This window comes from Mastomys coucha, unplaced genomic scaffold, assembly GCF_008632895.1.
Source record: "Mastomys coucha isolate ucsf_1 unplaced genomic scaffold, UCSF_Mcou_1 pScaffold22, whole genome shotgun sequence".
In the NCBI taxonomy this organism is placed as follows: Eukaryota; Metazoa; Chordata; class Mammalia; order Rodentia; family Muridae; genus Mastomys; species Mastomys coucha.
Genome location: NW_022196905.1, coordinates 163,918,859 through 163,941,692, shown reverse-complemented (window position 1 = coordinate 163,941,692; position 22,834 = coordinate 163,918,859). Strand labels below are relative to the sequence as shown.

Here is a 22,834-nt window from a genome sequence, read left to right as displayed (position 1 = left end):
TCCCTCAGGGACATTTATCATTCTTACTTCTTATGTATTTGAAATGACTCACAACAGTAGGCAATTAAAATGTATTCTACTGAGTGCTGATCTTTACAACTTTGTATTACCCCCCCCCCCCCCCCCCCCCCCCCCCCCGTGATTGGAGCCCATAGACTCATACATTTGAATGCTTAGTCAGGGAGTGCACTGTTTGAAAGGATTAGAAGTATTAGGAGGTGTGGCTCTGGCCTTCCCCCATCACTGTGGCAGCCTACCGGCCAATGTCTTCCCTCCTATCCTGTCTCCATTCCCTGGGGGCTCAGCTGAACCTAGGATAGGAGCTGACCCTCTCATCCCTCCCTTCCGGCCCATTCTCATTCCTCTGAGCCAGACCCTGATACCTAGAAACACTGAGACCTTGAGTGCCTACGCTTGGCCGGGGCTCAGGTAGATGATTTTCTCAAAGAATCAACGGGACAGAGTTGATTCTTTAAGAATATAAATAAGATTGATAAACCCTTAGCTAAATTAGCTAAAAGTTGGATAGAGAAGATCTATATTAATAAAATTAGAGGCAAAAGTGGGGATATCATAATAAACACTGAGAAAATCTTGAGACTCATAAGGACACACATACTTTTAAAAATCTGTACTCTGGGCTGGTGAGATGGCTCAGTGGGTAAGAGCACTGACTGTTCTGAGATCAAATCCCAGCAATCACATGGTGGCTCAAGCCATCCGTAATGAGATCTGATGCCTCCTACTCGTGTGTCTGAAGACAGCTACAGTGTACTTATTTATAATAATAAATAAATCTTTGGGCTGAAGTGAGCAGGGACTGAGCAAGCGCGGTCTACCGGGAGCAAAAAATCTGTACTCCACCAAAGTGGAAAACAACAGAGAAATGAATACATTTCTTGGTATATAGGAAAACATCAAGGTAAAATCAGATAAACAACTTAAACAGACCTTTAGCACAGAGTAAAATAGAAGCTGTAATTAGGTCTCCTAACCAAGAAAAGCCCAGGGCTAGATGGCATCAGTGAAGAATTCTACTAGACCTTCAAAGAAGAATTAATGCCAGAAATCCTAAAATTATCCCACAAAATAGAAACTAAGAAACATTACTTAACTCTTTTTATGAGGCCACAACTTTCCTGCTACCTAGAGAAAGGAAAAAATTAAAAACCAACATCCCTCAATAAATTCAGAAGCAAAAATTCTGAATAATTAAAAAACCAAAGAATCATCATTCCCAAATCTGAAGTTTTACTACCAAGCAGCTATACTAATAAAAACAACCTGGTATCAGCTTAGACATGCTGATCAATGGAATAGAATCCAAGCCCCGGGCATGAGTCCACAAGCCCATCAACACCTGATTTTGTCAAAGAAGCCAAAAATACACACTGGTAAAAAGCAGCATCTTCAACAAATGATGCTAGTCAAACTGGGTGGCTGCATGTAGAAAAATTCAAGTATGTCCATAGTTATCACCCTGTATAAAACTGCATACCAAATGCATCATGGACTTCAACATTAGGCTGAATACACCGAATCTGACAGAAGAGAAAGGGCGACTAGTCTTGAATTCATTGGCACAATAGATAACTTTTTTTTTTTTTTTTTTTTTTGAGACAGGGTTTCTCTGTATAGCCCTGGTCCTGGAACTCACTCTGTAGACCAGGCTGGCCTCGAACTCAGAAATCCGCCTGCCTCTGCCTCCCAAGTGCTGGGACTAAAGGCGTGCGCCACCACCACCTGGCTAAATAGATAACTTTTTGAAGAGAGCACAGGCACTGAGAACAATAATTAATAAATTAACAATTTATTATTAATAATTAATTAATAATTAATAAATTAATAAATGGGACTTATATAACTGAAAAATTTCTATATGGCAAAGGACATCAGACTGTGTCCATGATCACGGCAACTCTTATAAAGGAAAACATTTGATTGGGGCTGACTTATAGGTTTAGAGGGTTAGTCCATTATTGTCATGGTGGGAAGCATGGTAGGGCACAGGCAGACGCGGTGCTGGAGATGGAACTGATAGTTCTACATCTGGATCAGCGGGAAGAGATATGTTGGGCCTGGATTGAGCATTCTGAAACCTCAAAGTCCACCCCCAGTGGCACACTTCCTCCAGTAAGGCCACACAGTGTCCTAATCCTTTCAAATAGTGCCACTACCTATGAGTCTATGGGCGGCATTTTCATTCAAACCACTAGGGCCTCATTCAGATAAAGAAATAAACTACTTCTTTGGAAAAAGATTTTTATCAAGTAATCATCCTATGGAGGGCTAATAACCAAAATAAAATATAACCCAATTGGGTTCCCCAAAATGGAGCACAAGACTAAACAAGGAGTTCCTAAAAGATGAAACACAAACAGATGGGAAGCACTTAAAACTATCCCGCATCTCCGGGCAGTGGTGCTGCATGCCTTTAATCCCAGCACTTAGGAGGCAGAGGCAGGCGGATTTCTGAGTTCGAGGCCAGCCTGGACTACAGAGTGAGTTCCAGGACAGCCAGGGCTACACAGAAAAACCCTGTCTCAAAGGCCCCACCCCACACCCCAAAAAATCCAACATCCTTAGTTATCAGGGAAATGTAAATCAAAACTACCTTGAGATTTCATCTTACACCAATTAGAATCATGAAAATCAATTAAACAAATGACAGCTCGTGCTGGCGAGGACCCAAGGAAAGAGGAACACTCCTCCATTGCTGCTGGAAGTGCAAACTTGCAGCCACTCCAGAAATCAGGGTGCGAGTTCCTCAGGAAGTTGGGAATAGATCTACCTCGAGATCCAGCTCCACCATGCTTAGGATATACTCAAAGGACTCTACGTCCTGTTATAGAGACATTTGCTCATGTTCATTGCTATTCGACTCACAGTAGCCAGAAATTGGAAAAAACCTGGATTTCCATCAAAAGATAATGAAAACTTGGAACATTTATGCAATGGAACGATTAAACTTGTAGATAAATGGATAGAAGAAGAAAAAAAAAATCATCCTGAGTGAGGAACCCATACCCATAAAGACAAATACTCTACGTATTCTCTTATATGTGGGTGTTAGCCTTTAAGCCTTCAATAGTCATGCTATAATCAGTATAACCACTGAGATTAGGTACAGAATAAGACACAGTGGGGGAGGGGAAGATCTCCAGGAAAGAGGAAGTAGAATATATAGTTAGAGACAGATAAAAAAAGGGTATATAACAGAGAAGGAGAGGGGAAACGGGGTAAGGGAGGGACAACTAACACTGAGGGCCATTGGAAGGGTCATATGGAAACCTATTGCAGTAGAAGCTTCTTAAAAAATATATACACATATGAAATTTGAATCACCAAAAACAAAAAAACAAAAAAACCCTGAGGATATCTCTCACCTTCAAACTGAATGTCTAGTGCCAGGAATAGGCCATAGCTAATTGAATTGTTGGACAAAGAAACCCCACGGAAGCCATCTAAGAACCCAGGCTATTGGCTGTCTCTGCAAACTGATGGTAAGGTCCTATTGCTGAAGACAAAGCTTGCGTTTCTCATTAAACAAGAAGTCAAGACAGTGCTTAACTAGATCCTTCATCCCTATGACTCCTTTTAATGATACTGGAAAGTACTCTGCTTGCTACCAGAGGAGAAAGGGTAACCACCAACCCTGTTACAAACCCTGTGATCTACAATGGTGACATATCTACAAGATGTGCTGGTGCAATCGTGGTGCAAAAGTGAAGTGGAAACTTCTAGATTCCTTGGGAAGCTAGCTATGTTAAATGATGTTTTGCTGGGGCACACGAGTGAAAGGATGCTTTCCGGAAGCAGACACAGGTGAAAGGATGTTCTGATATAGCAATCATGTGGAAGGATGCTTGCTGAAGTAGTATAAATATGACCCCACAGACAGTGGGAGACGAGCACTGAGCATTGGTTTGGTTTGCTCTGCCTTGTTGTTCTTTGCTAACAACACACAGGTATTGGTTTGTCTTATATAGTGTTGCGCCCAACTTGTGGTAATGCTGCCATAGAGAGAAACTTGCCCAAGAACTGCTCGTGAAGTTCCCGTAGCATGGCAATTTGCCGCTTCGGTGGTCTTGCCTCGGGCTGGTTGGTGAGTCTTGCGGTTTTTTCAGAATGGAACTACAGCCCCTAGTTTGCTCTTGATGTCTGCCTGCCGAAAGGACTGGACTGTAGCTGCTGGATTGTGTGTGTTATCTGCCTGCCTAGAGGACTGGTTTGAGCTGCTGAGTTTTATTTTGGGTTTGCTACAGGACTGACCTGCTGAGAAAGACAATCAGCCCCCTCTCCCATGAACCAATGCTGAACAGGTCCACTTCCCCCATATCCTAATAACTTTTCTCTTCCACTACCTCTGCTGGGTGGTGGGCTAGAGGAGAGGTTGAACCCTTATTAAAAGTAGGTTGCAAAGAAAACATATGCTTACACAAAAGTTGTGGGGGTAACCAACCACTATCTGATTTGATTTAAAGCCCACCTCATGAGTCTGACGTGTCTCACACTGCTTTGGTGGCCAAGAACCTGAGACTACATAGGCCATGTATCTAAGAGAAAACCAAATAATACTGTTCTAATAAAGGAATATAGGTATAAAAATGAGTCCAAACAATATTCTGCTATACCCATTGTTTTTAAAACCAAATCCCAACATTTGATTTACCAAATGAAGACTTGGGAGCTAGACTCTAGTGGAAGCACCCAGCTGACTTTCCTACTCGTCTGACATTCCAGAAAGGAAAAGCTCTTTCTCCTTCTCTAGGCTGTCTTAAACACTATTCAACCCAAAGCCCGTCCTTTCTACTTCTTTGTGCTTACGTCCTCTCAATTGGTTGCTTGCTCTACCTCTGGGCCTGCCGGTGGCTTTATTTAGCTTGTGTTTACAGAAAGCTCTTGTATGTGCTAGGGTGGAGATACACCAGAACAAGGTTTTTCCAGTGCACAGCCCTGGGGTTCTAAATGTGAGCAAATATCCTGCAACAACCCTTCAGTCATCATCAGCGAAGCTTCTTCCTAGAGAAGATGGGAACTAACACAGACACTCAACAGGACAATGTTCAGAGAGTGAGAGAGACCTTGGAACACTCAGTCCTCTATGGGATGTTTCCATCAAATCTCTCACCTCAGGGATCAGGCAACTGGAAGAGAAGTGGAAATATTGTAAGAACCAGAGGGGTTGGATGATGATGCCAAGGAAACAGTGTCTTCAGACACACAGGGCCGACTTGTGTGATGGTAGAGAAACTACTGAACTATTGGGGCCTGAAGTTTCAAGTTAGGGGGGGCCTCCATTTTGAGATTGCAAATGGACACCATCTTCCATCTCTAACAGGAAACGATCTCTAATTGATTGACATCCACTTGCAAAGAAAAAAATGGTTTTCTTTAATGGAGCTTCCATGCCCAACAGTAGATGGTCAACACAAAATGAGGCTGGGCTTTTTGGTTTGTTTTACTTGTCTTTTGTGTGTATGCTACAGATTTTATGTGTCTTCTCTCCTAGTACTCCCTTTTTACTATTTTTCTTTTTTAAAATTCTGGTTTGTTTGACTATTTGTTTTCTAAAGAGAAAAATAAAGAAGGCACGGAGTCAGGTGGTTGGGGGAATCTGGGAGGAGCTGGGAGTGGGGAAACCATGGCAGGGATATACTGTATGAAAAAATGATTATTTTCAATAAAAGAGTTAGTGGCAGACACGTCAACAAATATTTCCCAAAAGGCCACTTGTACATAACCAAGGCACATTACCCTCAGACTCTACATTGCTGTAGTACTAATGTAGTAGTGTACTAGTGTAGAATACTCAAATCTCCTCAGTTGCTTGGTTGTGTTAATAGCCTGTTTATTTTATCCATAGTCCAACTTAGACTCACAAAACACTTTAGCATTAAATCTTTTTTTTTCCCCCTTAAACCTAGAACTGTCTGGTACCCCTTTTTTTCATCTTTCATGACATTGAAGACTGAGCACTTGATTTGCAGAAGGTGCCTTAATTTGGTTTTGCTTTCTCGTCGATACACAAATTACATGCTTTAAGAATATTGACTTGTGGGCTGGAGAGATGACTCAGCCTAAGCTAGGCTCACAACCAAAAATATAATATTGACTTGTGTCCCTTTCTGTGCATGACAGGGCACAAGAAGTTAGCGTTAATCACTTGGTTAAAGCGATTTTCTTTCTGTGAAGGTCTTTTCCACTTCAGTAAATAATCCGCGGAGTGATTCCTGGAAACCATCGGGATGCCCTTAAACCGTTTCCTAAGGAGTCCGATTTCTGCTGCATTGATTTCTCCACTAAGAAGAGCTCTCGCTCCATCTCCTCTCTCTTGAATTAACTTGCATGCTCTAGAATCCCGCAGTCGCCTAACCCCTAGGGCCTAGGTTTTCTCATCCTGACAACTGAGAAGACTCACATTTTAAAATCAGACTCGACCCAGGACGAAGTTCCCATAGAGATCAGCAAGTCACCCACCAGAGGGTGGCAGGGTCTGGGAGCGACACTCTAGCTTGCAGCTCGCGTCTGCACAGCCCGCCCCGCTTCTCGACTGGCGCTTTGCCCGCGCCCCTTCAGGGCCCAGTAGCCATGGCTTCGGCACGTTCTCGCGAGAACGGCGCCTCCGGGCCCGGCTAAGGTCCTCCAAGCCCGTCGGCCATTTCCACCACCCGCGCCGGCCACCCGCCCGCTGGGTCGCCTGCGCAGGCGCGCGCGAAGCCGGACAGTTGGCAGAGGCGCCCGCCCGCGGCCCCCTCCGCGTCGGGTCTGAGCGCGACGCCGCGCGCGCTCCCGCTGTGGGGCGACGGGCGCGCAGGCGCGGCGGGGAGCGAGGTCGCGCAGGCGCAGACGGCGTTGGTTCGAGAAGACCTTCAGCGTTGCCTTGGTGGAGCGGGACGGGCCGGGCCCACCCTCGGGTTGTAGGTGAGGCGGCCGCTGCCGCGGGCTGGGTGGGCGGAGGGCCGGCGGGCCTGAGGAGCCGAGGCCGCGGAGGAGGAGCTCAGGGGCGCCGGCCGAGGGCGAGGCGAGGCGGGGAGACTCCGCTGCCGGGACCCTGCTGGTCGCCTGAGGGCGGGAGTCGCCGCCCTGGGCCGCGACCTTCCGCCGCGCCCGGCGTGCGCACTGGCGCTCTGCCCGGGGCCAGGCTGGAAGGAGGGCGGTTTCTAGAGAGGACGAGTCCTGGAACCCCAAACCTACACCCGACCCTGCCCTCACCTCCTTCTCTGAGGTGTCCAGCACCTGTCAGGCGTGTCCTGCACTCCTGAGGGCCGAAGGGAGGATGCTCTCCGTGCATCTTAAAAAGCAGAAACAAGGAACAAAAGAGAAGCTGTATTCTCTAGTTAGTGCCTTTTGTTTTCCTGTCTGGGTCTAATGCAGCCTCAGGGCATGGTGCATATCTGTTTCGTAGCGCTCCTATAATTGTGAGGGTGTAGCTTTACTCTCGAGTAACATGGAGTCTGTGTTTTCTCGATTTTTGCTTGATCATACCAGCAGTGCATTTCCCATCGGAATCATGGGCCCGAATAGAGGACAGTTTGGGCATAAACGATTTCAGTTAGCCGCTTGACTTTTGCAAAGTGATGATTCTGAGAAACAGTAAATCAGAACGCTAAAAGCTTGTAAATAGTGTTATACACTTCGGCCACTTTGGAGTATTTTCTCCCCGATGAGTATGAAAACCTAAAACTGTATAAACGTGTCTGTCTGAATACCTAAGACCTGAATTTCTATACCTCCCTCCCAGAATGATAGCAAAAGATTTACATTACTACTGGGACTGTAAAATTACCCTGTTAGTGGACTCTAAACTCTGTAACGTAGAGCAGAATTTTATTATAGATTGATATAGAACATCAGTACTACTCATTTACCTTGACTCTTTTAACTTTTCCTTTTGGTTGATGCCTTGGATAAAACCCATGGCACCAATTATAGATTCTATTCTATGTAAAAGTGCTTTACCCGTACACCATCCCCCTTTCTCTATGAATTTTTGGGGTGTGTGTGAACTTGTTTATGTGGTATATGTACACGTTTGTGCGCACATCTGTATGCATGTGGAGTCCAGTGGTTGATGTTGGGTATAGGTCTTCTCATTGAGCTGAGAGAGCCCTAGGGATCCTCCCATCTCTGTTCCTTTCCTACTCCAGTGTGGTGTGGGTCCTGGAGATTCATACTCAGTTTTTCATGCTTGTATGACAGACAGTTTGCCAACTGAGCCATCTCCTTTGCCCTGACTTTAAATCCGTTTCTTTTTTGTATACTCTTTCCTCTTAACTTTATATTATAGTGTGTGCATGTGACAGGTACACATTTTAAATGACTTCCCAGTTAGGAAATGAGTCATGCTGAATATGGTGGCACACAGCTATAATCCCAGCTCCCAGGAAGCTGAGGCAGGATTATCATATGTTGAGGGGTCAGCCTTGCCTACACAGTAAGTTTGAGGCCAGCCTGGGCTATAAACCAAGGCCATGTGTATTTATAGGCAAAAGCCTAGCAGGAATAAGATTAAGAGTTGGACTGAGTATCAATACACAGGCTAGTTATTTAAATGATTTGCAAAGTGTCCATAGTTCAGGCATAGTGATTGTAACTGGAAGATGTGTTCAACCTGTTGATTTGATACAACTTCATCTACAGAATTCATGCACAACAACTTTGTCATCTGTTAAGGTCATGCTCAGGAACTATGCTGTCAGGGTTTTTTATTTTTTATTTTTTTTGGATTCAGGTTTCCATTATGTAGCACCCCTGGATTCAGATGTACAAATTGGGTCTGCCTCTGTCTTCTGGGTGCTGGACTTGAAGTCACATTTCGCCATGTCCACCCTATTTTTTTTTTTTATTTATTTTTATCCATTTATATATACACTTGGACTTGTGTGTGCTTTTGCTTCTGCCCATGTGTGATGGTCAGAGGATGGCTTGGGGGAGTTGATTCTACCTACCACGTGTGTTCTGGCAGCAGAGTCGGGTTGTTAGGATTGGTGATTAGTACCTCATTGAGCTATCTTATCAGCCCCAAATTAGAGAAATCAGTTTGTTTGATGTGTTTAGATGCCTGCATGCCACTGGCTGTTTGTGTCAGAGGACAGCTTGTGGGGATTGGTTCTCTCCTTCCACCGAGTGTGTCTGAGGGACAGAACTCTCAGGTCATGAGTCTTGGCAGTTAGTGCCTTGATTCCACCTCACTAGCCACAAATCTCCTGCTTTAGTAAGTTAACTTTTTTATAGTTAGTGATTCACATTCATAGCTATCCTTGGCTGCATGTGGCCCCCAGGTGGGAGTCCCTTGAAGCTGACTGGTACTTTGGAATTTTCTGGTGTCATAAATCTCACTAATGGAATTACTTGAGGTAGTTGAGTGTTGTTTAGACTTGGCTTTTGAGTCTTTAACAGGAAGACAACAAAAATTGCTGCAGGGATCTGCTGTGCAGAGGGATAAGGGAGGCTGTGTTCACCAAGAATTCAGTATGAGGCTTTTACTGGTTTCCTACAGAAATTGGGTGAATAGTGAATAAGCATGATATAAAGCACCTTGGGTTTTCAAAGGTTTTAATTTCAAAGTTCATACCTATTTTTGGTAAGCAGGCAGATAGATTCTATTCTATTTCTGGTTAATAGTAAAAGAATAACATTTTAAGAAGAGCTTTGGGTAAAAAAAATAAAAAAGAGGAGCTTTGGGAAAGATCATATTCTTAAACAGTGTATTTCATTTAGTAGGTTTTAAAAATCTTTATTATATTGTGTGTTTGTATGTGTGTCAGCTGTGTGCAGATCCTTGCAGAGGGTGTCAAATCCCTTAGAGTTGGAGTTACAGGTGGTTATGGGCCTGATACGTGCTCTTAATTGCTCAGCCACCGCTCCAGCTTTGTTTCGTAGGTGGGTTTGTTTGTTTGTTTGTTTGTTTGTTTCATTGTGTTTTGAGATAGGATCTTGCAACCCAGACTGATCATAGATTTGAAGTCCTCCTACTCTAGTCTGTTGAGACACCCGGTTCAGTCTCTTGAAGCCTTTTGAATTTTGTTTTAAGACAGGGTCTGGCTAAGTTGTCTGATTAGTCTGGAACTCTCTATGTAAACAAGGCTGGCCTTACGCTGCCCTTCTCTGCCTCCCAAGTGCTGAGAGTAAAGGCATGTACTACCACCACACCCATCTTCAAAGCATTTACATTTTATTTTTACTTTTTAATTTTTTTGTAATTTTGTGTGTTTGGGTGTTTTGCCCAAATGCATGTCTATGTGCCACGTGTGTAGTGCCTGTAGAGGCCAGAAAAGGTCATGATAGCCCTTGGAACTGGAGTTAAAGATGATGTGAGAGGCCATGTTGACACCCTTTGGAAGAAGAGCCAGTGCTCTTAACTGTTGAACTCTCTCCAGTCCCAGTGAAGCTTTTCTTTCGTGGCTATGGTATGGGCATTGAACCTGGGGCCTCTGTGTGCTAGGCAAATGTTCTACTGCTACCAATGTTCCCAGTTCTCTTTAATTTGTTATTCTTGTCTTTGGATCAGTCTCACTAAGTTGCCCAGGCCTGGGCTCATTCTGTGGTCCTCTTTCGGGCCTGCTTCAGCCTCTTTAGCTAGGATTGCAGGCTTGAACCATTAGGTCTTATTTTAGGACTGAACTTCAGAGTAGCCAAATATTAAAACCCTGAAGGCCGTTAGCCTCCTCCATCCCCCTTTTTGGAGACAGTTACCCTAAGTTGCCTAGACTGGCCTTGAACTTGTTACCATTCTGTTTCAGTAGCTGCACTGAAGTCACAGGCATGTACCAGTGTACTTTTTTTCTGTGGGGTGCGGTGTTGGCATTGAACCTAGATCCTCACACCTCAACCCTCAGGACTTAGTTGCATGTTTTTACAGTTCCATAACATTTTCCCTTTGTGGACCAGGGAGTAGCTCAGATGCTAAAGTACACAATCACTCGAGGATCTGAGTTTGACCTTCAAAACCCACTTGAAAAGGCCAAGCATTTTAGTATGTGTGTGTAATCCTAGCTTTGAAGAGGTGTGGACAGGCAGAAGGACCTTGGGGCTCTGCGGAGCTAGCTCAGTGAAAGACTCTGTTTCAAAAAAATGTAAATGGCATCTGAGGAATAAGACACATGCGTGTATGTGTATCTATCACACATACACATTAAAAAAAATAAAAATATAACAAAGCCTGTGAGACTCTTGTCTTTGAAATGCAATTAAAATGATAAACTCTGGATTACAAGAGTAAACTCTTATTTTCTAGTTTTAGGATAGAATTCCATCTTTGAATTTTGATTGCATTAGGGTATTTGTGGTAGTGGTACAAAGGGAAAAATCTTGTCCGGATGAAAGAGTGGAAGAGTTAGGGTGAGCATACTGAATGGCTAATGTCTGTTCTCATTTTCCAGACATGTGTAACACGCCAACATACTGCGACCTGGGAAAGGCTGCCAAGGATGTCTTTAACAAAGGCTATGGTAAGAGCGCATGGCCAGGCGCATGGCCAGCAGGGGCCGTGATGAAGCCTGAGGACTCAGCTTCATGGTCCATGGATCCGTAAAGGGTTTGCTCCGTAGCCAGGGGTGAAATGGTGTGAGCTATGTTCTGTTAGTAAAGTAAGGGAAAATGACCATTAATTTACATCCCAAGTATTGAGGGCTATTAATAGCCCTTTCATTCTTTCATTCTTTAGACTCCTTTACAAACATTAAGAGAGCAGTTATTATACATATAAACATATATAGACATATCTAATATTATCTTTAATATGAAGTAGCATCCACATATAATATTTATGCCTCATTTCACTAATTCTGGTTATGATTAAAGTGCTTTGCTTATCCCCAATCTGTATAATGCTTTTTTTCCCCTTGAGACAGGGTCTCACTATGTACTCCTGGCTGACCTGAACTTGTTATGTAGACCAGGCTGGCCTGGAATACACAGAGATCCACTTGCCTCTGCCTTCTGAGTGCTGGGATCAAAGGTGTGTGCCACCATTCTCAGCCCATATAATGCTTTTTTCTTCCAGACAGGGTTTCTCTGTATAACCCTGACTGTCCTAGAAATCACTCTGTAGACCAGGCTGGCCTTGAACTCAGAAATCCACCTGCCTCTGCTTCCCAAGTGCTGGGACTAAAGGCGTGCGCCACCACCGCCCGACCATATAATGCTTTTTAATATACTAATTTTTAATGAAAGTAGAGATGTCATATTTTTATTTCTTTGGTAACAATATATTTATTACAATTAGAAAATGTTCTAGTTTTTAAATGTTAAGTTTTTTATTTTTGTGCTGTATACTTTTTTTCTTACTACTAATGTTCATTATATTTTTAACTTGCATACACATATACATACATAAATGTACATATACATGTGCACATACGTATATATACACAACACAGATATTTGAGTAATTTTAGATTTTAGAAAAGTGCATTTTTTCTTTTCACACCTTAGAGCTATGAGTTTATTCATTTTTCAGGCACTTAGAATTATACTTCTTTTGTCATAATTCAGGTTTTTTTCGAATTCTTGTCTGATGAGAATACTATGTGTTTTCCTGATGGGATGTGTAATGTATTACTTTCATATTTTTTAAGTTGAAAAAATTGGAGCAAAAGTTAAATTTTGTATATTACTTTGTTTTTGAATGTTTCTAGGGTTTGGCATGGTCAAAATAGATCTGAAAACCAAGTCTTGTAGTGGAGTGGTGAGTACCTAATATATTTCTAATTGGTAAAGCATGTTAACTTAAGGGAACTGGTTTTAAAATAGTTGTTTCCTGTTGTATAAGCCAACATGCTCTGGACACTGCTGCCTGGCCTACAGCAGTGCCTTCTCTGACCCATTGGGCCTGTAGAGCCAGGAGACTTGCAGCTAGATTCTTTATCTTCATAAGAGTGTCAGGCATCTGACTCTTAGACCATACAGAATGTATAGTTTTGACTACTTTCATATATGTATAAACTTTCATGAATGTGTAGGAGTACTGAAATCTTTACTTCCATTATAATGGTTTATACAAGTTTTATAAAAAATAAATTAATTTTAACCTGTCTTTTTCATTATTGATTTATACAAAATATAGAAATATAATTTATTTTTACATGTATAAATATACAAGATTATTTTGTATTTTTAAAAGTGAATTAATTTATTTTATGAGAATGGGCATTTGCCTACATATATGTCTGTGTACCTTGTGTGTGCTTGGTGCCCAAGAAAGCCAAAAAAGGCTGTCAGACTACTTGGAACTGGAGTTACAGTTGTGAGTCACCTTGTGATTGCTGGGAATCAAACCCTAGTCCTTTGGATGACTTGGTTTTTGTTTCTTTGTTTTTTTGTTTTCTTTTTGGTTTTTCGAGACAGGGTTTCTCTGTGTAGCCCTGGATGTCCTGGTATTTGCTCTGTAGACCAGTCTGGCCTTGAACTCACAAAGATCTCACAAAGATTTAATTATTATATGAAAGTACACTGTAGCTGTCTTCAGACGCACCAGAAGAGGGTGCCAGATCTCATTAGGGATGGTTGTGAGCTACCATGTGGTTGCTGGGATTTGAACTCATGACCTTCGGGAGAGCAATCAGTGCTCTTACCCACTGAGCCATCTCACCAACCCCTACCTCTGCCTCTTGAATGCTGGGATTAAATGTTTGCACTACCACCAGGCTTGGTTTAATTTTTTTTTTTTTCTTCTGGTTTTATGTTTTTTAACTGATTCTCTTCCAGTCTTTTTTACTGGAAGTTAAGATGTTGACATGTTTTTCAAAACTTCATTAGACAGACATTCAGTAAATCTCAGCAAATAGATTAACTTTTTCTTCTGGTACTGCATATTAAACCTAGGACCTTATGCATGCAAGGCAGGTACTCTACCAGTGAATTACATGCCTAGCCCCCAGCCCTGTTTGAACCTCATATGCTCCTGCCTCAGCCTTCTAAGTGACTGGGATGCTAGGCCTGTGTCACTAGGTTTAGTGGGCTAACTTTTTTCCTTCTCTTTTTTTTTCTTCCTCCTCCTTTTTCTTCTATTTTTCTTTTTCTTTTTTTTTTCCCCTTTTTTGGAGCTGGATACCTAGGGCCTTGTGCATGCTAGACAAGTCTACAACACTGACTTTCACCCAAGAGAACTTTTGATTCACTGTATTCTCCAATTTATTTTTGCAGGCTACATCTTTATTCAGACCCATATAAGTTTTATTTGTGAATAGGGTATTTAATTAGAAGATGAAAGGTGTGTGCATTTTGTATGATGCTTTGCATTGTACTCTGCATAGCTTTGGTTTGTCTCAGGCATGCTTTCCCTGGGTTTCTCTATCAGAAATGAATGTATGTGTGACCTGCCGTTCCAAAGAGGCTATTGTATGTATGGTTCTGTCGAAATAGGAAAATTGTACACATTTTTGAATTTTCACAAGTTACAGTATTGTGTTGGAAAAGTCAACTGTACCTTTCTCTCTTCCTTTCATGCTGCTGTGGTGCCGGTGTGCATCCAGATGGTGAGGAGAGAGCCCTACTGTGCGCTTGTTCTGTGGCTGCTTTTGTCTCTGTGTTAACTTGGGATTAACTTTGTCTTTTGTTGTACATTTTTTATGTTTTACAGTGATCTTTGTCTATGTTGCTTATGAGCATTAAACACATAGCTGAAGATGCCATTTTCATGTTGTAAATGGGTTTTATACTTATTTTACTTAGTTGTCAAATTAGGCCCAAACTGAGGCAGCGTCTGCATCTCAGCTTCGAACAGTCTTCTTAAACAACCTTCTCTTTGAGTCTGTCTGTCTGGTGCTTGAGATTCTTGATAAAAGCTTCAGACTTAAGAGACAGAAGGAAGACATGGAATAACACCAAAATAGTTACATTTGCTATATTTGTCATTTTTGGAAAGCAGATATAAAAGCTATAAAATTAGACAATTAGACTTATTATTAAAAGCAAACAGTTTTCATATTAAGGAATTGACCTGAGCTGGTAAACATGGCTTATGCTGTTTCATTTTTCTTAATTCCTTGCCCTAAGTGGACAGCATGACTTTGATTTTGGAAGCTTTTTGTGTAGTGTAGCAGATCGTGTGTGCTTGCCCACAGTCTCCTCTGTGTAGAGCTTGAGGTAGGGCTAAGGGAGGACTCATGCTGCAGTCAGTGACGCAAAACTGCTTGGCAAGGGCAGCCTCGCATTGCTGCTGGCCACGTTCAGAAATGCTCCTTGAAAACAGGGTCAGGCAGAAGTTTCTTCTTGCAGTCATAGGTTGTCAGTGACAGGTACTGACCGATTGCGTCCCCTGGAAGATCTTTCTTTCCCCGGGGCTAATTGTCATAGGGTGGAAAGGACACTGAAGTCGGGAGGAAGATACACTTAGAGCCATAGCGATTATTTCATACTTCAGAGGGGAGGCTTGATGGAGAGGGAGGAAAAGGGAATTAAAAATTCTGTTTTCTTGTAAAAATAAGTAGATAATTTCGATGTTGTTTGAGAATATTTATGGTGAGAGTTTTACAGGTAGTTTTGTGGTTGAAGCATTCATGTTTGACCTCACTGTAAATATACTTTAATGCTATGTCAGTATTTAATTGAAAAGAATCACGCTTATGTTAAGTGCACTTTTTCCACAGTGTTTTTCTTTTTCTAGTGCAGGGATGGAACCCAGGTTCTTGAGCATACTAGACAAGCACTTTACATGCCCATAAAAATACATTTTTAAAAACAGTAGTTGGGGCTGGAGAGAGAGAGAGAGCTCAGCATTTAAAGGTATCTGCTGTACTTGCAGATGACCCAGGTTTGGTTCCTAGCACCCCGTACAGTTTGCAACTGCCTGTAACTCTGCGTCCAGTTCCCTTTCTGGTCCTGATAGGCACCAGGCATACACATAGTATACATACATATATACAGGCATTCATATAGACACATAAAATAAAACTAAATAAATCACAACTAAAGCAATAGACTGATGATATAGCTCAGTGATAGAGATGTGGGCAGGACCTTGGGTTCCATCCCTAGCATACCCCACCTCTACCCTTCACTCCTTCCCACCTTCACCCTCCACTTCGCCCCCACACTTCTACCCCTGGTTACAAAGTACTAAACTGTTGACCATGAAAAGAAAGTGGAAGCTAGTGTTCAGGTTTTTAATCACTTCTAAATTTACTGTTTGACAAGTATTGTAGAGAATTGATAATCATCTTAGGCCATGAAAGAGTCTCAAAATTCGGTATTTTTGCCTTTTTAATAAAGGTATTTATTTCCATGAGAGATTTTCTCTTAAAGTTAAGAATTTAATATGCTCATTAAAAAAGAATCTGGAATAATAAATATCAGTAAAATGGAGGAGTAATGGAAATTCTAAACTTGTCAGAGACAGAGAGACAATGGGAGGTATGTTGTTGAACGGTAAGGTTGGTTTCTATTTGGTGAAATTGTTTTAAAATAATTATTTTTTCTTGTTTACCAGGAATTTTCTACTTCAGGTCATGCTTATACTGATTCAGGGAAAGCATCAGGCAACCTAGAGACCAAATATAAGGTCTGCAACTATGGGCTCATCTTCACCCAAAAGTGGAATACAGACAATACTCTTGGGACAGAAATCTCTTGGGAGAATAAGGTAAGAAAAAGCACTAGAAGTTATTTGTAGGTTTAATAGTTCTTTGCTATCACATAATGTCATTATAAAAATAATAACTAGGGCTGGAGAGATGGCAGCGTTGTTTAGAGCAAGTTGTGCTCTTACAGAGCCTTGCTTGTCAGGTGGCTCACAGCCACCCATAACTCCAGCTCCAGGGCGTCTAATACCTCCTGCCCTCATGAGTGCCTGCACCCACATGTGTGTACTTCTGTATAAGTACACACAAATACATGTGAGTAAAAGTAATAAAAACAACTATTAAAAAATGGAACAGACACCAGATATAATCTAAGTGGAATTTTAAAATGTCTTCTACCATATTTTCATTCTGTAGCCTTTTTATTTACTTTCTTGGTGTGTCTTAACTTTCCTAGGAAACAACACTGTATCTTTGTTCCAATTAGTTAATTGTGTTACTCAGTTGATCCTCTCCTGAGTAGAACAGACTCTCTAATTTAGATTACTTTTGTAATCTTTGCAAAATTAGCTGTACAGAAATGTTTCTGCATTTTTTAATGTTTAAGGAGAAAGTTGATCAGCTGATTTTTGTCAGACACTGTGTTCAAGGTACTGTATTTTCTTTTGGAGAATGGATCTCTTGTAGTCCAGGTGAGCCTCAGACTTTCTTTGAAGTTGACCTTGAACCCCTGATTTTCCTGCCTGTACCTCCAGTACAGGGATTACAAGAGTGTGCCACTGTGCCCAACTGAGTTTTGAAGGTGCATGTATATTAGCACATATGGAGTGGGATAGCTAAAGAAGTTGGCTTTGTTAATATCAAGTTATCTTACAGTCATTTCAAGAGAACAACAAGATTATTTTGTTACATTGGAACAATTAGTTTTCATCAGTAATTTTTATTATTTAATGTATTAGGATTTAGCTTGTTATATTTTAATGTTTTAAAAGTTTTGAGATGGGGTCCTCATTATGTCACCCAGGCTAGCTGCAAACTTTGGGGCTTAAGATTTTCTGCCTCAGCCTCCTGAGAAACTTGGACTATAGGGACATGCCACCATAACCAGTTTAATTTATGTTTTGATGAGATAACCATGAGGGGGGCTGTGTTTGAGGGAGGGGAGCTAAGGGGATAAAGAAAGGTGGGAGTAAAAGCTGGAGTGGTGCTGTGTGCCTCTAATCTCAGCACTGGGGTGGAATGTGCAGTGTGGGGGCAGGCTGATGTGAGTTCAAGGCTAACCTGATTTACAGAGGGAGTTCAGGACAGCCAGGGCTACACAGAGAAACCTTGTCTTGGAAAAAAAGAAACAAAGAAAAGATGGGGGAGGTACTTTATTATATAACTTACTATCTGACTTTCTTTTATGACTTTATTATTAAAGAAGTGGGAAGAAGCCTTAGCATTGTTTTTTTGAGTTAAAGAATTGAAAATTAATTGTTAATTGACAAATTTTTGTTTTACAGTTGGCTGAAGGGTTGAAACTGACTCTTGATACCATATTTGTACCAAACACAGGGTAATTATCCAAACCCATTTTTTTCTGTAGGGGTAAGGAGAAATCGGGAGGCTGTTTTAGTAATGCTAGAATACTTGTGTGTCTTTAAAGGAAGAGTTCCTCAAGGCAGCATAACATTTACAGTAAAAAAAAATTGAAACAGACACGTCTATGTAGGTTAGAATTAGAAGAGACTGACCTGCGTCCCCTGTGTTCTGAAGACTATTGCTGAGTCTGGAAGAGTGTGATCTGAGAACGTGAGGACCAGCATGGGTGCTGTGCTGCCATCCTAGTTTCTGAGCCTTGGAAGTCCCCAGGCTTCGTCTGTTTGCCATTATTTCTTTTCTTACCTGTTTATTTGGTTTTCTGCTGTCTGAAGGCAGAGATGCTAGGTAAATGCAAAGAGAAATTAATTTCTAGATATAACAAAGAGTCTGTTCTTCCTATCACATGCCTTAATTATTTTAGAATAAATAATCTCTTAAAAGACTTGTGAGGCAAAACTAATTCTGAATATTCAGCATTGCTGTTATTTTGGCTGGGTTTGTTGGTTCATACCTTTAATTCCAGCATTATGGAGACAGGCAGGCAGATCTCTGTAGTTCCAGGCTAGCCAGGGCTTCACAGTGAGAACTTGTCTAAAACAAGCAACAAAAAAGTGTATTTCTCCTAATAGGTTAGTCATGTGTTTTGATGTTACAACATTTTAGCACTTGAACATAATTTATTTTTCATGTGTCTCTATATTTTCAGATTATTAATTTGGCACTTAAATATCTTACTACTTATGGACTTTGTATTTTTTGACAAAAATGTTTAGATCTGTGGCATAATGTGTAGTATTTGAATATGGGTATATACTGTGTAATCAAATAGGGTAAGTATATCTATCTCCTCAAACATCGTTTCTTTGAGTTGAAAGCAACTTTAAAATCCTTGCATTGTTTTTGAAATATATAGTACTTAATGACTTTATGTGTAGTGACCCTGCCATGCAACAGAACATCAGAACTCTTTATCTAACAGTTAATCATAAAATGCTTTATTTTATATAATGACATATACATTTCTTTGTGTGTGTGGCGGCGGGGGTCGGGGGGAGGTTATTTTTTTTTTTTGAGCAGATTTTTTTTGTGTAGCCCTGGCCTCTTCTGGAACTCACAGAGATCTGCCTGACTCTAGACTCTACCTCCCGGGATTAAAGAACTGGGATGAAAGGAGTGCATCACAGTCCCACTGACACATAGTTGAATCCTAAAGAGTTGTATTTGTAAAGCTAGGTCATTTGTAGCATTTTTACCATATAGTATGTCATCTACGTCTGGGGAGGGTCTGACTTCACACCTCACTGGAAATATGGACTCACGGCTTTCATCATGCTGTTTGTTTTTACAGAAAGAAGAGTGGGAAATTAAAGGCCTCCTATAGACGGGATTGTTTTAGTCTCGGCAGTAATGTTGATATAGATTTTTCTGGACCGACCATCTATGGCTGGGCTGTGTTGGCCTTTGAAGGTTGGCTTGCTGGCTATCAGATGAGTTTTGACACAGCCAAATCCAAACTGTCTCAGAATAATTTTGCTCTTGGTTACAAGGCTGCAGACTTCCAACTGCATACTCATGTGTGAGTATTCATTCTGTCTTTAGTGCCAGTGCAATTCCCCTGAAAGGTGAAAGTTGTTAATGCTAAGAAGTTGAAAGAATGGTAATCCTGCTGGGTAGGTGCTCGTCCTGCTGCATGGTCTCACCGTCAGCGGTACATTGTCAGGAAGTTCACACACTGTGTGCATCGGGCTGCACTGCTGTGTTTCTGCTGTCAGCTCTCACCCTAGACTCTGGGATGTTTTAGCGTTTGTAAAACCACTGAGTAGGACAGCCCAGAGCATGTATACACCTCACTGTTACTTTTGACTTATTTTGACTGTAACTGGAAGCAGATGTTTGTAACATTAAGAACAATCACCAAATAATTTGAGTGAACTGGAACTACTCTGTAATTGTGTATGGAGATTTTCCTATATTTGATTGGAGCCTAGTTACTACCTGTGTTGCATCCAGAAATAGGGATCTCAGAGTAATCCTGGATTTCAGTGTTGGCTGAGTCAGCCTCCACTTGTACTTACAATATAGGTAGGTTTTGGTGTTTTAAGACAGGATCTCATGTAGATCAGGCTGACCTCAAACTCATATAGCCTTGACTGACCTTGAACTCCTGATCCTCTTGCCTATACCTTCCAGTGCTGAGGTTATAGGCAGGAGTGAGCTGTTTGTTTCTGAGTTATTGCTCTAATGCCTCAATACTCTTAATATAGAAAGTAGTCTTCAAACAGTTGTTGTAAGAAAACCATGGTATGCTTCAAAGAGCCATGGGTTTATATCTGGAGCAGTGCATCCTGGGTATTGATTGTAAAGTATTTTCTCACTCTGTGGGTATATAATAAATAAAGCTAGTATTGTCTTTATTCTTCCATTTTTATCTCTCTCTTTCCAAAGTGTTTATGGCCCTAGATCCTATGAAAGAGAGACTTAAAGGTTATAGTTTCTAAATTATATGAAAGATACGTATAGATTACATATTTACCTGAGGTGTCTGCCTCTGAGCATAGTTGAATTCTGTCTTGAAATTTTTATATTATGTTGAAGAGCCAAGTAAATCAATCAGGAGCTACTATGGTTTAACTAGGCTCTTACATATTTTGTAGGTTGGCTTTATGTCTTGTTTAAAAGTCATTTGTACTAGAAATTTGCTAGACTCTATAGATGCCATATAGACCTAGTTTCCATGTCTTAGCAGTAAATGGCTCCACCTTTCCTTCTCTCTTTCTTTTTTTCTTCCTTTCTTCCTTCCTTCCTTCCTTCCTTCCTTCCTTCCTTCCTTCCTTTCTTTCTTTCTTTCTTTCTTTCTTTCTTTCTTATACCATGAACACAGGAATGATGGCACTGAATTTGGAGGCTCTATCTACCAGAAGGTTAATGAGAAGATTGAGACGTCAATAAACCTGGCGTGGACAGCTGGCAGCAACAACACTCGTTTTGGCATCGCGGCTAAATATAAGCTGGATTGTAGAACTTCTCTCTCTGTAAGAATGTGCTGTCACATTGACTGCTCCTAGTTGTAAATGAGTGCTGCGGCACCATTGTAGTTTGCAGTTCTCTATTAACTTCATGACTGCATTCATGTAGAGAAGAGGTCATTATGTCTAAGGCAGGAAATTTGGGTTCTAGTCCGAATTTCTCAGCTGGTGTGTAGCCTTGACCTCAGTATATTCTTACATGTAAATTCACGGGAGTAGATTACTATTTTTACTACTAATAGTTATTTAAATTAACACTAACAGAAATTTAGCTCTGAGGTGTAATGCTTTTACATGTCTTATCTCCTGTAACTCCTGTAACTGGTCAGTATGGTGGAGAGCAGTATCTTTATCCCTGTTCTACAGTCAACCTGGGCAGCAGGGCCAAACTAGAGCCCATGTTGCCATAAACTCTAACCACTTCATCATTGTCGGAGCTTGTGAATTGCCATCTTAAGGAATTTATTATAGGCCAGGCATGGTGCTGCATGCCTTCAATCCCAGCGCTTGGGAGGCAGAGACCAGCAGACCTCTTATGATTTATGTTGTGGGGTCCAGGACATTTGGGGCTGTAAAGAGAGGCTCTGTCTTGAAACAACAAGAAATTTAGTACATAGGTGTTTGGTAACACGGTGCGCTTGGAAATCTGCTCGAGAACTTTAAAGCATACATTGTTACTACCCACAGTTTTCATCAGCCCTCTTGACTGGTTAAAAGATTGATCTTTTTACAAGTGTTAATACTTCTAAATTTGCCCAGTGTGCTTTTAGCTTTAGAAACTGTGTGCATGAAATAGTTTTTGGGTTGAGCTGGCATGTTTTGAAGTTGTTTCTAACTGCTGCTTCATCTCTTAATCTTAGGCCAAAGTAAACAATGCCAGTTTAATTGGACTGGGTTATACGCAGACCCTCCGGCCAGGTATGTAAAGGGAATTAATTAGTGGAGGGTCAGGACAGCAAGTTTCAAAGAGATAGTGAGAACAATCTTTGCAGCCACTAAAATGATCACTCTGGGTTGACTCTGTAACAACTGGTCGTACAGATAGAGTAGAACGGGGCAGGCACTCTTGCTGTAAGTTCCTAACTATGATTTCTAACTAGTATAAAACTAGGATTAATCACTAGCTTTTGAATTTGGTTCATCCCTCATTATTCTTAATGTTGAACTCCAAGTAGTCTTTCCTTCTTATGTGTCAGTCAGCCTAGACAAGGTGCCAGGGCAGTGTAGCTTATGCCTACCGAGACTCCGTGCTGTTCACTTAGATCAGTTATTCTAGAAAACTTTGGTCTGCGTATGATACTGGCTACAAGTAATTGTGGTGTTTTCTTCTCCTTAGGCGTCAAACTGACCCTGTCAGCTTTAATAGATGGAAAGAACTTCAATGCAGGAGGCCACAAGGTTGGATTGGGATTTGAACTGGAGGCTTAATGTGGTTTTGAGTAGAGTATCAATTGTCCCTGGAAATGAAGAGAAATGAACCCACTATGTTTTGGCCTTAAAATTCTGTGAAATTTCAAAAGTGTGAACTTTTTATTCTTCCAAAGAATTGTAATTCTTCCCACACTGAAGTCTAGAGATTACAGATCCATCCAATGGAGGTCCTGGAAGGCATGCCTGGAAATTGTCATGTTTGTGCCACATTTCAGTTGAGTTCTGCAGAGTTAATTTAAATATGTTCCTGAGCAACAACGTAGTGTCATG

General features: G+C 41.3%; 1 protein-coding gene and 1 long non-coding RNA gene across 3 annotated transcripts in view; one reads left to right on the top strand and one right to left on the bottom strand.

Moving 5' to 3' along the window:
* LOC116069013 overlaps positions 1-6,753 on the bottom strand; it is an 18,913-nt gene extending 12,160 nt beyond the window's left edge. The window contains exon 1 of the long non-coding RNA XR_004109798.1: positions 6,422-6,753. This is a non-coding gene — a long non-coding RNA (uncharacterized LOC116069013). The remainder of the gene's footprint in view (positions 1-6,421) is intronic.
* On the top strand, positions 6,693-22,652 carry Vdac3 (voltage dependent anion channel 3). 2 transcript variants are annotated; one of them, XM_031339260.1, is made up of 10 exons: positions 6,693-6,924; positions 11,385-11,453; positions 12,642-12,691; positions 14,478-14,480; positions 16,433-16,585; positions 18,029-18,081; positions 19,456-19,683; positions 20,989-21,139; positions 21,994-22,051; positions 22,470-22,652. In XM_031339260.1, exons 2-10 carry the CDS (start codon positions 11,387-11,389, stop codon positions 22,559-22,561), a joined length of 855 nt encoding a protein of 284 aa, XP_031195120.1. In that variant the 5' UTR covers positions 6,693-6,924; positions 11,385-11,386; the 3' UTR covers positions 22,562-22,652. The 2 variants fall into 2 exon arrangements, with proteins under 2 accessions (XP_031195120.1, XP_031195121.1); XM_031339261.1 differs by lacking the exon at positions 14,478-14,480 and having other exon boundaries at positions 6,705-6,924.
* Positions 22,653-22,834: the final 182 nt, after the last annotated feature.

What these genes read in the sequence shown, in the direction of transcription:
- Vdac3 (XM_031339260.1), top strand. Translation starts at nt 11,387, where the DNA reads ATGTGTAACACGCCAACATACTGCGACCTGGGAAAGGCTGCCAAGGAT. An exon ending in ATTGTAGAACTTCTCTCTCT is followed by an intron (nt 21,140 to 21,993) that starts GTAAGAATGTGC and finishes TCTTAATCTTAG; the next exon opens with GCCAAAGTAAACAATGCCAG. An exon ending in TACGCAGACCCTCCGGCCAG is followed by an intron (nt 22,052 to 22,469) that starts GTATGTAAAGGG and finishes TCTTCTCCTTAG; the next exon opens with GCGTCAAACTGACCCTGTCA.